Here is an 18075-nt window from a genome sequence, read left to right as displayed (position 1 = left end):
AGACTTTTAATGTAAACCAAAACAGGTCTCTTGCTTACCAAATGTCCAGCAGGACATAGATCAATAAGGAGGAAAAGCATATACTTGGTTTAAAAGCTTCACAAGACCAAGTCTCTCCACTTGCCAATAAACTCCTCTTAGGCACTTTGAGTTTAGGAATAAGTGGTCTTATGAACAACCTTTGAGACTGTAACTAATTCATATGTAGAGGTGATTTTACATGCATAAGGTGAGGCTGGAACTAGAGGTTAGTCGGTCCAGTAGTTACAAAAATAATATTAACATAGGCCAGCAGCAGGATCTTACTGTAATGATATATGCTATAGAAAAATTGAACCCATAACCACAGCAATAGTAATATTTTCTTCCATTTCTATCATCTAGCTTGCTTTTCAATCTGAAGATATACAAAACTGTTAGTTAAATTTCTTCATAAACATCAATTGCCTTCCATTCCTCAACTAAAACTAAATTATGCTAAAATCTTTCCACTGCATCAAAGGAACAAGTTAGACATGTTCTTTCTGGGCAGCTAAGGTCGATGATTAATTAGGAAAAGGGGATTAAACTTCCTTGTCTTAAAATAAGGCTGTATTTTTTCTGTGTAGTATTTCCTCTGTCTAACATCAAATTGATTATTTTTTCCAGACTAAACCAAAAGCAGAAAAGCTGTGGCAGCTTTGGGTGGCAGCCCAAAGATGGGCTCATGTTACTCACAGAGTAAATGAACTTCTAAAATGAATTATCCCATGGTATGTTATCCATATTTTCTTGCAATAAATAAAATCTAATTACAACAAATTCCAAAAATTGTTCCAATTTCATCATAAGCATGAAGCACATTTCTTGAAAAGAAAAATATTCCCAGTTTCATATGCCTAGGGATACAAAAGGTCACAACCAGCCACTGAATGTGCATTAAAGAACACTGAATTAGTACAAGAAAAGAGTTTCAGAGAAAAGGAGAAAATCCTAATGCAAACTACTCCCAACAAAATGGTCATGCTCTTCTACTTTATGAATATTATTTAGGAAGGGAAGGAAAGAACACTCTCCCCTGTTTTATAGTTGTTAAAAGGACCCTTTGCAGAAAATTAGCTTATTGTCTACAATTTTATGTCCCTACCTCTTTTCCTCCTCCAAACTGTTCAGTCTTACATAATTTTGTGGGAGATTTGGCATTTTAGGTTGATTGCTCAATGTGGCAAAAAGGAAGAGGCACTGGAATATTTGAGGGATAAACAGAAAAGTGAAATGAAAGAAATGCCTGTCCCTGTTTTCCACACAAAGGAAAGCCACTCTTGGAGCTTAGTTCTGTGTTTCTTTAGCCCACCCCATCTCCTTACAGAACCCTGTGTAACAAGCAATTTGATGCTAGACACTTTTTCTTCAAAGAGAGTTAACTGCTAATCTGAGAAAAGCATCTGTATACTGAATGACCTGTTTCCATTGAAGGTTTATTTTAAAATCAACTTGTATGTGAAAATAATATGCATATTCTTATGGATCTACCCTCAAGATTGAGAATCTTTTGTTCTAGTAAAACTCTTAAGGTAGAAGAATTTAGCCTGCAATCTTCATCATCATCATAGTGATTTGCATTATCATCATTACCATACTAACCACCAACTTGTTGTAAAATTCTACTACTTTACATGATAGAAAATTCAATATGTCACAAAAAGAAACCCAGAGAGGAAATCTGAGTAACTTTTTTCAGTTTAAAAATTCATGTTTATTTTTAACTTACCATTACAGTTGGGATTGGATGGATTAAAGTTTATTGGAAATTCATGAGAAACCTGTCAAAAGATGAAAGAAGGACTGATGAGGCTTGTTTTGCTTTGCTAGGAGGCAAAGCTTCGCAATGAGAGTTCCTCTTACCTGCCACTGAGGTGGGATCTGAGCTCCAAAACCAAAAGCTGGAAACATCTTATCACTGAAAAGAAAATTTGAAAAAAGCAAAAGGTCATTTTTATCTTTATTCATAATAAAACCAATATGAGCTTATTTTCTAAAAATTTGAAATCTTAGAAAAATATAAAAATAAAACAAAGATTAGAACCAATGTTAATATTTGGCAACTCTCATTCTAAATATTTTTCTGTGCATTGAATGAGAAAAATGTCTCTCTCTCTATACTTATTAAAATGGACTTTATATTAATATTTTATAACATACTCTTTATACACTGTTTATCATTTAACTAAATAAATATATAAATAAATCCATAAAGTTTTAAAAAGCACAAGTTTTTTCATTTGTTTACAAAAACACTCAGTTGGCAGCAAAACCTGACCTCAACTGACATGAAGTTATTTATAGCCTTTATTTATGTCGCTTAATATGAATATTCATACATTTGGCCACAGAAACATGGTACAAATGCCAAACATTGTAAAACTCTCACATTTCTGCAGCAAAGTGTATGAATATTTGGCCCAAGCTTTTAGAGACAATTATGGACCAGAATATATAACATGATGTGAATGGCTGTTAAGTATTCCACTGTATAGATATTCTCCCCCAACTGATAGACATCCTATGTCTTGCCATTATAAAACATTGTAATGATTACACTAATTTTTCTACTAGGGATATTCTTTTTTATATTAATTCTTAATGGTTCTTTTTGCATTGAGGATAGAACCTATATCTTATATGTCACGATATTTTTCCCAGTCGATAGTCTGTCTTTAAATTTGTTTAAAATATCTTCCCTTTTTTAGTTATTAATATTAATAAATGTGAACACATAAAAATTCTTTCATGATTTTTGCCTTCTCTGTCTTGCTTAAAGGCTGTCCTCACTGCAAGATTATAAACAATTCACATATATTTTATCCTAGAACTTCCAAGCTTTGTTTTTGATGTTAAGCTTGAAATTCATCTGGAGTAGGATATGAAGCAGAAACTGCTACTCTACACCAGTATCCATTCTCTTCCTTTTTAATTATGGATCCCCTGGGCTACTGGCAACCACACTAGCTGTACTCTAGCTTCTCTGGGCTGGCAGTGGTTAGGTGGCCGGAGATGTGAGTAGAGGGATTTGTCAGCCACTTCTCAATCACACTCTAAAAGGGAAAGCACATGCATTCTCAGTTCCTTGGTCCTCTTCCCACTGGCTAGAGAGCATGAGAATCACAGCAGCTGCCTCGGACCCAGGGTGGAAGCTATAAGCGGCAGAACTGCCCTCTCAGTCCTGAACTACTTACCTCTAGAGGTGCAACATGAAAGAGACATAAACCTCTATTTTGTCAAAACCACTTTGTTCTGGGGTAGCCATTTCAGCAATTTTGTCTATAGTCTATACAGAATAGTATCCTAACATACACAGGCATGAGTCAGGGATCCAAATCCAGTTCCTGTCCAGTTTGACAGCTGTTACATCCCCTTTCCCCCAAAATGCCATCTCTATCATACACTAAATTCACATACACTTTTGGGTCTATTTCAAGACTGCTTACTTGTTTTTACTGGTCATGTACTAGTTCCATACTCAATTAATATATGATACTGTATATATGAAACATATAATGTTATAAACCACTAAAAAATTAAATTAAATTATATATATATAGCTTTAAAATAAGTTTTAGTACCTGCTAGAACAAATTCCCCTTCATTCTTTTTCCCTGAAAAACTTCTTGACTATTCTGATTCATTTTACCCTCTAGAAAATTTTAAGAATCATTTTGTCAGGGTTCCACTGCAATTCTGATTAAAACTGACTAATATAGGGAGAAATGTTATATTTTACATCACTGTGACATCTGCCTATCTAGAATCGTGGTATATCTTTCCATTTAAACAAGTTTCCTTCTTTGTCCCTCAGTACAATTCTGTAGTTCTTCCTCACTAAAGATCCTAGACCTTTTACTAAATTCATTCTCATTTTTTATTGCATTATGAATTGTGATCTTTTATCCACTATAATTTCTTCATTTGGTTTTTGCTGGTTAGTGAAAAATTGTTGATTTTTTATTTTATGTTGTATCTGACCACCTTTTAAACTTTCACACTTTCTAATATTTTTCACTTGATTCTCTCAGGTTTGAATTCATTCCTCATAGGTTTGGTAGAATTTATGTATGAAGGTTGTCTTGGCCGGTGCCTTCGTGAGGAGAGGCTCTTTGATCAGCCACTCCATTCCTTCCACGGTTCCTGGTCTATACAGGTTCTCTGCTTCTTTGGGTCAAATTTGGTAATTTACAGCTTTCTAAAAAAAATCATCCTTTAACCTAGATTTTTCAATGAAATAGCATAAGCTTTTACAGAACATTAACATAATTTTTAATTTTTTTCTGAATTTATGCTTATAATCTCTGTCTCATAACTAATATTCTACATGTTTTCTCTTTTTCTTGGGGGGCCAGTGTTGCCAAAGGTTTGCCTAAGCTTTGCTGAACTTGCAAAGAATCATCTCTTCATTTAATTTATTAATTTGGTGACTTTCCAAGTCATTATTTTGTGTGTTTGGAGGAAGCACAGCACAGCACAGTTGTGAGGGCCTGTCTCTGGAGCCAGACCGCCCAGGTTCAGTCCTGTCTCTGCCAGTTACAAGCTGAGTGACCCTGGACAAGTTACTTTATCACCTATGCCTCAGTTTTCTCACCTGTAAAATGAAGATGATAACTGCACTTATCTCACAACTAAGTATGAGGATTTGATGAATATCATATAGAAAGGATTTAAAATTTTCTCTGACACATAATAGCTAACATGTATATGGAATCTCCTACTATTGCTATATCTATATTTTTCTTCCTATTCTTTAATTTTATTTTGTTGAAAAGCTAGTTCATTTTATATTCAATTCTTGTTTAAAAATAAAACACATAAAAAGCCAGAAATTTTCCTCTATAAAGACAGGACCATGTACAGTCGCCTCATTACCCTTTATTTCTAGAGAGTCTGTTATTACACTTTGATTTCCTCTTTGATCTAAGAACTACTTAAGAGTTTTTTTAATTTCCATGTGGTAAACTTTTTTTAGTTAACCTTTTGTTTTACCTTCCAGGAAGCAGTCTGAGAAAGTAACCCTGTAAATTTTCTACTTTTTATCTAAGTCCCATTACAACTGTGTTACTTTGAAATTTTTATTATATTTCTAGCTATTTTCAATTGAAATATTTTGACAGTCTGTTACTAAACATGTCCACCGTTATATTTTCATTTTGGATTATATAACAAAGTATCCTATAAAGTAATTTTTAAATTATATTTAATGAATTTTGTCTTAAATTCTATTAGGTTGATACTAAAACTGCTACCCCTGCTTTAGACTTGTTTGCATTTGCCTGAAAATTTCATCTCTTTAAATGTCATAACAAATTAATGAAAAGCTCCATCAAATATGTAAGGGCTTTTATCATAAAATAATAGGCAAAAACAAGTGAAAATTTTTACTGTGTCCTAACAGATTGAGAACAAAAAATTAATAATGTGGATTTTTTTCCTGTTGTTTACTAAACCTTCAAGAGGACCTATTTAAATCTAGTCAAAATCTATCCATTGAGAATCTATTCAAAATATTTTATAGCAATTATGTCAAGTTATTCTTCAACACTTGTTGAAAATCACCATTAAGAAAATAATTTGACAATGACTGCCAAGGAAATAGACATGTTAAGAAATAGCATCTATGAGTGTTTACAAAATGTGTCTTCTGGACTTCAATTACACAGATAACTTATCCCAAATGAGTAAACCCCAAGGAAACCAGATCAAAGAAACAAGCCTTGCCAGCTTCAGTCAGCTGTTAAAGAAGCAAGCTATATATAATACATCATAACTAATCACAGCCAGAGATTAGAGGTCAAAGGTAAACACTAAGACTGTCACAAAGGGAAAAATAGAAAAGATAAGACAAGAGAAATTTTAGGGAGAAAGCTATTCCTCCCCAGCACCCTTATTCCATCAACTACATCAGAGAACCACCAGACGATACAGAAACTGCCCTTTCTGGGGAGTTATGTGTTGGAGTCATACTCACGCATCATAATCTTGAATGACCAGTCCCACAGACCAGATTGCAGTCAAATACTCATTAACACCATTGGGGCTGATGTAATGAAGGGAGTCGGGAGACCTTGGATCACCATTGGAGCCAGTGAAGTCCACTCCCACCTGCCAAATAACAATTGCAGCCCTTACTGAGATGAAGGCAGGGACACCCTTGCTTGATGTCCAGGAAAACACAAACATCGAATTTTGAGACAGAAACATTCATCCCAGAGCCTGCTACTGCCATTTCCTAACAAATGCCTGAGCCTATGGGTATTTCCAGAGACAAACAATTAAAGCCGCAGCATGAAGCAACCTGCTACCCCTATTTTTCTAGATGTCTTAAATCATGGATTATTACATCCACGGCTTTAGGCATAGGGCTTGTTTTTTTGTATGTTTGTTTGATTACTGCTTTTTATTATTTAAATTACTGCAGGATAATCACTGATTTGTACATATCTGCTTTCTTGCAGGAGAAAATATTTAACAAGGCCAAAAGCTTCAGGGTGAATCTAGACAAACTCTCTGAGGAGACCATACACAACAGATTGTATAAATTTCATCACAAAGTCAATTTGGCAGTGAAAGAAAGAACACTGCAAAATGGAGGGAAAAAAAAATCACATGTTACAGCCCTATTTTGAAAAATTCAGTGTGTACTCACAGTAAAATTCAGTTGACATCCTCCCATGATATAGTCAAGGAATGTACATTCCACTGTAATCTAAAAACAAATAGTAAACTTAAAATTAAAACTCTCCTACTATATAAGAAAAGCAAAGAGCTCTCTGGCATATATTTTTAACCATCTATAAACTGAACAGCATATGATACAAACATATGGAAAACACCCCTGCATTTGAATTTAAGGCACCCTGCCCCTACATGTCATGAATCTGTAAGATTTTACTTCAAGATAATTATAGCAATGTGAAGATTAGAATATTAATGGCCAAAGATGAAATACACTTACTGTAAGTTTTAAGAAACTAGTAATGAGTCTAATATGTTGAGAGCTTTAATAAGTATAATAAGCAAGATTAAAAACAAAAACAAAAGCTCCCACTTGTTTATAAGAAATCTCTTGGATTTTTTTCCCTTCACTCATAACATCTCATCTTGAAATAATGACCAGGATAGATGCACTAAGTCAAGCCATTTCCACTAATGTGATGGAAAAATGCCAATGGTGCCTTATATTTCCTAAGATAATGAAAAACTTTGATATTCTTTGTCCTTTGCTAAAAAGTTGTCAAACCTTGGAAGCAAAGTTACTTGGAAGATTTCTCTACTATTTCCTGTTCTCTTCTTTTGCCTAAAGGTGTCCAGTTGCTCATGTAATTTTCAACTGTCCAAACAAACTGTTCATTTAGAAGAACTCGAAATGTGATCTCATTACACTGTAAGTGGTCAAGAGAAACTGACCTCACACTGTTTCACACTGATAACACCTGAATTCTTGTAGCTTTTCTTCTTTTGCCTCTTTTTTTCATTAATGCATTCAAATTCAACCTGTAGGAAGAAAAGACAAAAATGTTCATTATTACTAGTGATATAAGAAATGCCAATGTAAATTTAAATGAATGACTTTTTTCTCTTGGAATCAAACCACCTACTGATGTAGGTCTGTTACAAAACACAACTCTGAAACAACTGCATACTATGTCATATATATGAAATATTTATCAGTGATATTTCCAAAAAGCACTTCTAAAATTGTGTACCTTTTAAAATAGTTCCTAAGTATAAATTTTGCCTCTGTAGATCATTTCCTTACAAATGCTCCAAGTAATAACCTTTTTTCTTTATAATAAAGGAAATAAAACATTACTTCTAGCTGTTACCCACACAAAGTACAAAAATACACTGCTTAGAAAAGAAAAAAACCAACCATCAGAAAACAGAAATATATGAAGCCCAACTCTATGGTAAAATATGCAGCAAAGATCATCTCTTTCCACTGGGAATATGTATAGAAGTAGATCTAGTATCTTACATCTTCTCTGTATAGTTTCTTCCCCCAAATAGATCATCTTCCTTTCCACCTCCTATCCACTTATCCCTCTGTAAGGCTTGGCTAAAGTCATCCTCCTCTATAACATCAACTCCTGTTCTAGTCTTCTCTGATCTCCATCTATCTCATTAAACTTCTACAACCACATAAAATTTAGTTACATACTTGGTATTGTTGTCAATTATTTCATTTCATTAATTTTTTTCCATAGCTAGGGTATAATCACTTCCAAGTTATACCTTCAAATTCTCACTGCCTTGCCTAATAATAAGAGATACTCAATGAATACTGGATAAGTCACCTCTTCTGGTTAACAGAAAGCAACTTATATACTTTGGACAGAGGCATTACTAATTTTCGAAGAATCAAACATTTAAAAATGCTTTTGATACAATGATACAAAACAAAATGATGTTAAAAAAATTCCTTGATAGTTCAGGATCTTGCCAGAGTCTCAGCCTTTATCATACATATTAATCATTGAATATTAGAGATGCAGAAATGCCCTAAACAGAATTGTTATTAGTAAAAAGCTGTATTACTTCACCTCATTTATTCACATTTTTACAGTGTCTACCCAAGTGGCAGGCACTGTTCTAGGCACTGAGAACACAGAGTTGATAAGACAAAGTCCTGCCTTTGAAGAACAAGAGTGGGTAAACCTTGTCACTACAGCAATATTAAAAGCTTCATTCTGTCATGCGGGAGGGAAAGATCAAGTTAGCTGGACTTAGGAGAACTTTACATGCCCCATAAAGTATTATACAGTTAGCTGTTGGTTCATTATCTTCTAAAAACAGGTCACTGACTGGTTCTGGAAAATAACAACAAACTGAAACCAGTGAAACAACAATCCAGATGACTCTTCATATTTAGTTCTTTTAGGTAGCTTGCTTTATTTTAAATGTTCAGATTTTCATTATTTTCCATTATTTCTACCTTTAAAAATAAAAAAAAAATCTTTAAATAGAATATTTACAGCTGAATTTTGCTGTTGTTTTAATTCAAACTGTTAACCCAATTCAATCTCTGCATTTAAACCACTGAGTGTGATTTGAAAGCCTTCCTTACTTCACACAAGCACTTCTGTTATTTCTAGTATCTGGGCTTTGTGACCAGGGTGTAGGGACAGGACTAGAGATCTCTACATGACCTACTGAAAATTCTAGTCCCACTATGTTTGTTCAAAACTCATTTCTCCCAATTAGTTAAATCAAACAGCTAATAAGGTTTATTTATTCATTTAGTATTTAAGTTTTGATCTAAAACTATCAGTATCCTCTTTTGGGTCACCTCACCTACATGACTTCGTAAAAAAGACCTTCCCACCTGACCATAATCTCTTACCTTTTAAACCTCATGTTTAGATTTTCAGAAGCAAATGCTGTATACAGGAGCATTATTCAGGTCTCTAAGCAGGTAATAAACATTTCATATTATTCTAAGTAAGCTATAAAGAGAATTAACAACTTATCTCATTCAAACTAGAAAGGTAAATAAGAGGGAAACAACACTCTGGAATAGTTTTTAGGCACTTTGCCTTACAGACAGAAAAGTTTCAAGAAACAATCTTAGAAATGTGTGGGGATGATAACTAATAAACTGAACGTAGTTAAGGTAGACAACTGATCCTAACAAAATTAGTACCATTAGATGGCAGCTTAATATTACATAATTTGAAATAGCGTAACTATGCTTTTATCCTTCCCTTGGGCGAGGACAAGTCAGAGAGGAAAGCCACAGGCAGAATGTAAAAGCCAATTTGTAAAATGTCCAAAAGAAGAATAAATGAACCCAATTCAAGTCCAGGTATTTGTCTAGTGTAGATATTAATTATTGTGACCAGTGAAATGCCAAGATCTTTAAAACAAAGGACTTTCAATCAAACCATATAAATTGTCTGAAGACAAAGGAAACCAAACCTCTAAACATAAATGAAGACTCATCCCAAGTAAGAATTTTGGATCATCCAACGACTAAACAAATAAAATCCACAGACTTCAGAGAATTACATAATATAGAGTAAAAGCATGGAAAACTATTTTCTATGCCAAGAGAAAAAAATGAATAAATACAGGGCCAAACTATAAGGTATATGCAAATGACAAGGATGCAACTTACAGGTGAATTTCTGGAGGCTTCTTTCAGTTTTGTCATGGTGGTTTGAAATGTTCCAATGAGATCATGGGACCCATCATTGTCATAATCATAACACTCTACCTAGAAGTAAGTATAATAAAAATATATAAAAATCAATATAATTTTGTTAAAAAGTATTGGCTGCAATAAATGGGACTTACCAAGAAGTGTACCTTTCATTAAAATTAGTGAAAATGTTTAACATACAGTCCTACTTGGAGAAGTAGGAACTAACTTCCTAGAGGAACAATACTGAAACACTTTCAAACACTCGCTATTCTTGGAATAGGATTCTAGGACACATCACAGGCAGATGAAAAACACAAATACTGTTCAAATTCCACATTAAGCAGTTTCCAGTTCCCGTACATGCCTTTACAAGTGCTGATAAAATCAAAATGGAATTAGACCTTCTTTCTCATCTGCTTTTTACCTTGTTATCATTTTACAATGGCTAAAAGCCACTATCTATCTGGAGGAAGAAAGGAAGTCAGTATCCTAGGCAGCTAAAAATTGTATAATTAAATTCTAGATGATTAGTAACTATGGAAAACGTATTTCATTAGTTGCAATTTGGTGAGGTTAGGCTTCTATTAGGAGTTAGATATGATGAAGTCAGATTTGCATTATGCTGAGGATCACAACTCTCACAATGAAAAGGAAAATTCCAGGAAAACTGTTTTTAATCCACTGAGGAAGTATCTATACTGGGTCATAACTATTTTATTTCCATGTAAGACAGGAATCTTGGCTATGGCTCTCATTAAAGGCTCGCTCTTTCTTGAAGCAGACAGAAGAGAGCTGAGGGTATTTGATTTCCATGTAGTTTTGCACCAGGTTGACAGATGTAGCCAAAGAGTAAATATTCACAAGAATACCTGAATATTCATTGCAATGAGAAAATAAGGTGGTGTGAACTCTTAGCAAACAGAGGTGTTCACTGTGATCATAAATAACCGATGTTTTTATAGTGCTTTGTAATTTCAAACATTTCTTTCTGCAAACATTTATTGCATGCATTGCACACACTGTCTACTGAGGCTTGTCAGGTAGGAGAAGAATTAAATAGTCTTAGAAGATGACATATCTTGTGTGGTAACCAACTAAGTAAATCTGTACCAAGGAAACTTTTGAATCCTTCTAGAGCCTATGATTTAAAATAAAAGCCTGTAACTGAGAAGCAATTTGCATCTACCCTATGCCAATCTTCCATCCTGCTATAATCCTTTACAAAGTTATATTAATCACCAAGCTAAAATGCTCAGGATTTATATATATTCACCTAGCAAAGTGATTTATTTTCTTCTCAGTTCTCTAAGAAGTGAATTGAGTGTTTATCATAACAGGAAGTCTTTCACCCCTTATATTTTCATTATTATTCAGGAAGACTAAAAATCAAACAATCAATAAATAAAAACAAACAAGGTCTAGAACTGCAATTTTGAGCAACAGTAAGGGTTTTTATTTGTTCCCAGCACTTCAGTCACTGACCAATTCTGACCCGCTAACTCTTGCCCTACATATCCGATACTCAATTTTTAAACCAAAAGCCCTTTATCTGACAGAAAAGAAAATTAATGACCTTAATAATTTTTTCTAGAGGAACTAAAATTAAGAAAAAGTCAAAACAATCTTAATATTTTAATAATTTCATTTTTAAGAGTCTTTTTTTTTTATTATGGAAAACAGAATGTTACATTTTAGACTTGCACTCAGGAAACTCCAATTTATACCTAAGACAACAAGATCAAGCTTTGATAAGGCCAAGATTTTATTTAAACAAAGCTTATGGAGGAGCTAAAACTATTCATGTTTAGACTGTCCAAAACTTCAGGGAGTGTAAAAACATTTTTAAAATGTAATTCCCAATAACTCACTACAATAAATATATAAGAAAAGTTCATAGTTGCCTCATTAAAGGCAAATGTTTGATGCTAAAGGAAAATGTGACATTTATAATGTTGGCATATGTTCAGATACAGCTTGAGGTAAATGATGTAATGATTTGTGTCATTTAATTTCTCTTCTCAAGAATTTAAAAACTAGTAATATTGGCTGTTTTAAACAACACCATCAGCAGTGTTTGTGAAACTGAAATGTATGCATATATACATATGTGCATATGTATACATGTAAAAGAATGCACACATCACACAATACTACATTCACTAAGGCATTCCCCGTTTAGGCATGCATGATTATTTTTCTTATTTGCACGATTTTATGAAAATAATAATACATGCTAGAGTGATAACACTGGCACATTCATACTGCAGCAAAGAAACTGATGATTCTGACTCTATTCTCTGCTCTATAACTCTTTACTACAACTCTAACCAATTTCCAAACACCAAGAGAATCACTGATGTACGACTTTCTGATATTGCAAAGAAATATAGAACTAAAGAAATAAAGACAGTGATGGTGCGGCAAACCAAGTTGTATATAGTTAAAACAAATGGAGAAACTTTTAAGAATTGGAAGACATTCATCAGAGAAAGCTCAGAAAATCAATTTACTTACTATAACAAAATAGCCCTGTAAGCATGCCACTGTGCATAAAAAAAAAAGTTTAAAAAAACATTGTTTCATTGTTAACATATTATTACAATCAATCAAATAGTTATGGTTTAGGCATCTTTTTTCCCCAGCCTTTCTTGCTTCTCAGATCTAATGAAGCTTCAACTTACTATTTTTAATGTGAAAAGCAAAAGTTCTAGATTTAATATAACAGTAAAAAGTAATTTGTAAAGCTACTTTTCTATTATTTACTTTGTACCTAGACATTCACTGCTATTTGAAATATCACACAAATCACACTCATTGATTTTTAAAGTTCTCTGCAAACTGAGGACAAAATTTATGGATCTAAGAAATGAAGTAGTTTTCAATAATAACAGCACCTCTACTGTGTTTAAGAGTTTATAAAACTTTTCACTTTCATTAATTTAATCCTTACGTTATTTTGTTATGGAGACATTATTTTCTCTACTATATAAGTAAAGAAGTTAGATAACCTGCCCAAGATCCCTTAGCTGGTTAAGGGCCTAAGTCAAGTCTTGGACTACGGTTTGACTCTAAGTCCTTTGCTTGTTCCAGGCCATCACCTTTCCTGCTTTCACCATACTAATTATCAAAACAAAAACAAACAAAAAAACAAATAAACAGAAAACTCACCTCAGTTTGCTGACTTCTGAACATAAGAAAAGGGTTCTATCTGGAATCTTATGTAAAGAAGTGACTCTAGTATAAAAGTGTCTTAAAAATAATGTATCTATTTTGATAAACGGCTATAAGTGAAAACATTAAAAAAAATTCTTAGCTATCTGCTTCTGCTCCCTGTTCCCACTCTGCTTTCCTCTAAAAACTCTACAATTAAAGCCATCCAAATGTTTTAATAAATTTTATCTTACTCTGAAAAAATCAGTGACAGAAAATGTCACCACTATTCTGCTCTGTGCTAAGGGCAGGAGGAAGCTCTGGGTTCTCAGTTAAAGTAACATCTGTTTTTATCTGCAAAGGACACACCAAAGGCAAAGAGTGTAGTTAAAGGTTCCTATTCACAGAGCAGAGGACTCTTATTAAAAGGAAGACTTAAATTAAATATTTTATTTAAAAAAATAAAAATCACAATGTTTGATTAAGCAACAGGTCAACAGATCACTCAAAATGTCTGCTCCTTCAAACTGACTACTTACCAGAAACATTTCTATTTTATTATTCATAACGTAAATAAAATTCAAACATTTCTTTCTTTAAATACTATCTAATGAATTAATTTATAAAAGCAGTGAGTGTGTGTATATATATAATATATGTATAATTTCAAATTACCTTAATAGTTTTATCCATATCTCCATAGCACAGGGAGTTAAGAGAGATTTTAAAAGGCCTCCAAACAGGATTCAAGTTGTTTTTAATAACCTATAAAAAAAAAAAGATTTAAAGACAAGTTAGAAAAATATTCCATTCATTAATGCTTTGTTCTTGCCTTTCTTAGATTCCCACCACTCTCATCATTCATCCTTCACCTCTTCACCCACCCAACTTTGTCAATGAAAACCTAGCTAGGATAATATTATACACTTGTTATATGAAAAATGTGATAGATTGTCTAATTGTGATACATTGTGAGAAAGAACAAAACTGGGAAATATATCCACCCTTTATAAGGTGTACTTAAAAATTAGAGAAGATTATTGGTTTTGTTGGAAACCAGAGTTTTCACAGCAGGACATAAGATTCAAATATGGAATAAGAAAGGTTGAGAAAGAACCTTGCTATGTTGGTTGTGAATTGGAAAAATAGTCTAAATTCATAATTTAAAATTTTAAAAATATGTATATATAATAAACATATATACACAAATATACATATTTCTCAGTTGTGTCCATTGAAAAGGTCTAAAAACAATGACATCCCAGTAGAATGAGCACTCATATACCCTACTGTCCAAATACTACTACCCTCTTAAAGGAATAGGGTTCCATAAGAGAAATAGCTCATTCCAGACTTGGGATAGGTTAAGTACACGTTGAATTAAGAACATAATTTCACATAAAATAAGAGACTGCTTAAAGACTAATGGAGTCATGTTAAAAGAACCCAAGAACCATTTGAAGGAGCTCTTCCTGGTCAAATTTGGATTAATATGAGCAGCAAAATTCATGACAGTAATGGATTATAAACACAGTGAATATACTATAACAATCCATGAGTCTATAATGATACTAAAAATAAAAAGTGAGAGAGATAAGAGTATCTGCAACCCCCAATATAAGTGATTCAGGTATGGATCATCAATGGATGCTAAGACCACTGGGCAAAATGGAGGTTATTCATGCAGTCTCAAAGAATCACACTGCTATCACTTATTAATTACAAAAGGAAAAAAGTGAGACTTTATCATGGCACAATCTGGTGGTCACCAGCTTAACCTAGTAGCCCAGACTGGAATCATCAGTACTGGGCCTCCTGACACATCCTGATGATGGAAGATACACATACTGTGCTCTTGATGGAAATGTTTGATCTGGACCTAATTGTGAGGAAACAAAAGAATCCAGTATGTTGGACATACTGGTCTTGATTACTCAAGAGATTCATAGCCTGAAGGTATAAGGGAGGTAAGGAGAAGAGGACTATATTGGGAACATAATAGCCAAATGCAAAATGTGAACCTCGATTGGATCCTGTATTAAACAAAACAAAACAAAACATATATAAAACGTGGGAAAATTGGGGAGATCTGAAGATGAATCGTATATTAGATGATGTTACTAAATCAGTGTTAATGCTCTCAGTTATGGAGGTGTAGAGAAATGCCCTTGTTCTTGAGAAATACCTACTGTAGCATTTAACGGTGAAAAGCCATGATGTCTGCAGCCTACATTAGGATAGTTTTGCAAAAGGGCATGGATATGTGTGAGCGAGAGATAGAGAACACACATGTATGCAGTTATGACCATTTGATAAATCTAGGTGAGGGATACACTGGTATACATTTTAGTGTTCTTTATAGGGTTTTAAAAATTAAGCATAGTAGCACCTCCTCATTAAAAGAAAAAAAATGAGCATGCTGACTTTGTGTCTCTGGCAATTATATATGTCTGAACTCAGATTAATATTTTTATAAATACATAATTTTTAAAAATTCAGATTACTACAATTCCAAAGGAAACCTCAACCCTACTTTTCAAATTCAGATATTCACCTCTGTTCGATGAACCATTAGCCAGTTTCCATCAGACATCTGCTTGTGGAATTCCAGGTATGGATCTGACTTTCCAAATAGATCCTACATTAAAATAAAAAAGCAATTATTCTCCTCCTAAACCACGTGAAACCACACTTTATACATGTTACATGTTAGCAGTACCTGAAGTTTAACTCTATAGTAAAGATATATACAGTACAATACAGCAGTAAATACAAATCCCAACACCTTCCTCACAAACATATGAGCCTGCTCAAGTCTACTAGGAGAACTTTTAAGGCACTTGTGATAAATGCTCATAATCCTGTGTATCACACCCTTACATGATGGCTTTAAAATACAGTGATCAATAGGACCCGTTATCAATATGTTTTCAGCTTGTTTTCATTATTAACAGTGTTCATTCATTCACATAGCACTGAGTAGTTTTATATAAATGATCCCATACATTAGTCATACTAACTCCATGAGAGACAGAAAGAGAAAATGGATTCAGAGGACTTAAATGACTTTGCCAAGATCACACAACTAATTAATTGATGGATCTGAGTCTTGAGTTCGTATCTTACCCTTCTATGTCCAATACTCCTTCAGCAATCCCACACATTTCTTTACACACACAAGGGAGCACACACAAGTAGATATGTGGAATGCACAACAGAAGTACTTCAAGGGCACAAAGTGCATTCCCTATTTCCTCTGTAATTCACCACAGCACAGCACTCCTGTATAATGCTCAAGTACAATGAGTGTTCAAAAATACCCTTATCGCCATCTTACACACACGCACACACACACACTCTTACACAGGGAGATAAAATTCTGGAAGAATGTACAAATCGTTCCCAGAGGTAAAACTCAGTTAGTAAGACTGTGGATGATTTTATTTTCTCATTTTCATTTATCTTCATTTTGAAATTTCTATACTCCTTAGCATATATTACTTATTATTTGTGAAATCGAAAGGACACCTGTTAATCTCACAGTAATATACGCAGATATGTCGCTAAACTGAAGATTTTTTTCAGTCCTGAATTTACCTCAGTATTAAATTAAGAAGATAATATTACTTCCTTCCTCAGCACAGTCTAATGTTAAGAAAGTAGCACCTTCGGCACAGTCAAAAATATAAACACAAAGACTAAGCAGAACTTTTAAAATTTAATCTTATCTCTAAGAAGAACCTTAAGTAATGTAATAAGCCTCTCTATGCCTCATTTTATAGAACTAAGAACAGCATTATACATAGAGAAGTTAACTTTCCAAAAACACATTAACATGCTCTGTCTCACTTATCTTAGAAATAATCTTTTGAGAAAGGCAGAATATCATTATTACCATACTGAAGGTCCGAAAACAGACCTTGTTTGAAAGTTCATTAATAAGACAGTAGTAGAACTAAAATAAGAATTAAAAGTCCCTGACTCTGGGATAAGTTAAGTCAAAAAAGCAAGGTAGGGGGTCCTCGGGAAGATGGCGGAAGAGTAAGACGCGGAGATCACCTTCCTTCCCACAGATACAGTAGAAATACATCTACACGTGGAACTGCTCCTACAGAACACCCACTGAACGCTGGCAGAAAACGTCCGACCTCCAAAAAGGCAAGAAACTCCCCCCGTACTTGGGTAGGGCAAAAGAAAAAAGAAATAACAGAGACAAAAGAATAGGGACGGCACCTGCACTAGTGGAAGGGAGCCGTGAAGGAGGAAAGATTTCCACGCACTAGGAAGCCCCTTTGCGGGCGGAGACTGCGGGTGGCAGAGGGGGGAAGCTTCGGAGCCACGGAGGAGAGCGCAGCCACAGGGGTGCGGAGGGCAAAGCGGAGAGGTTCCCGCACGGAGGCTCGGCGCCGAGCAGCACTCTCCAGCCCGAGAGGCTTGTCTGCTCCCCCGCCGGGGCGGGCGGGGCTGGGAGCTGAGGCTCGGGCTTCGGTCGGATCGCAGGGAGAGGACTGGGGTTGGCGGTGTGAACACAGCCTGAAGGGGTTAGCGCACCACAGCTAGCCAAGAGGGAGTCCGGGAAAAAGTCTGCAGCTGCCGAAGAGGCAAGAGACTTTTTCTTCCCTCTTTGTTTCCTGGTGCGCGAGGAGAGGGGATTCAGAGCGCTGCCTAAACGAACTTCAGAGACGGGCGCGAGCCGCAGCTACCAGCGCGGATCCCACAGCAACAGGGGCGCAGAGGGAAAAACGGAGAGATTC

At 34.6% G+C, this 18075-nt stretch overlaps 1 protein-coding gene across 6 annotated transcripts in view; it reads right to left on the bottom strand.

Annotated features, from left to right (window-relative positions):
• The window catches only part of CPNE3 (copine 3), a 51987-nt gene that overhangs the window by 7693 nt on the left and 26219 nt on the right, over positions 1–18075 (bottom strand). For all 6 annotated transcript variants that reach the window (XM_082433998.1, XM_082433997.1, XM_082433996.1 and 3 more), the window contains 8 exons: positions 15876–15959; positions 13997–14086; positions 10145–10243; positions 7435–7521; positions 6674–6733; positions 5996–6129; positions 1885–1939; positions 1751–1802 (listed from right to left, as the gene is read on the bottom strand). In XM_082433998.1, the coding sequence (XP_082290124.1) occupies positions 1751–1802; positions 1885–1939; positions 5996–6129; positions 6674–6733; positions 7435–7521; positions 10145–10243; positions 13997–14086; positions 15876–15959 (661 nt within the window). The remainder of the gene's footprint in view (positions 1–1750; positions 1803–1884; positions 1940–5995; positions 6130–6673; positions 6734–7434; positions 7522–10144; positions 10244–13996; positions 14087–15875; positions 15960–18075) is intronic.

This window comes from Balaenoptera physalus (genome assembly GCF_965194825.1).
Source record: "Balaenoptera physalus genome assembly, chromosome: 17".
Lineage (NCBI taxonomy): Eukaryota > Metazoa > Chordata > Mammalia > Artiodactyla > Balaenopteridae > Balaenoptera > Balaenoptera physalus.
Note: the sequence above shows the minus strand (reverse complement) of the source record. Positions and strands in the feature narration are given on the sequence as shown.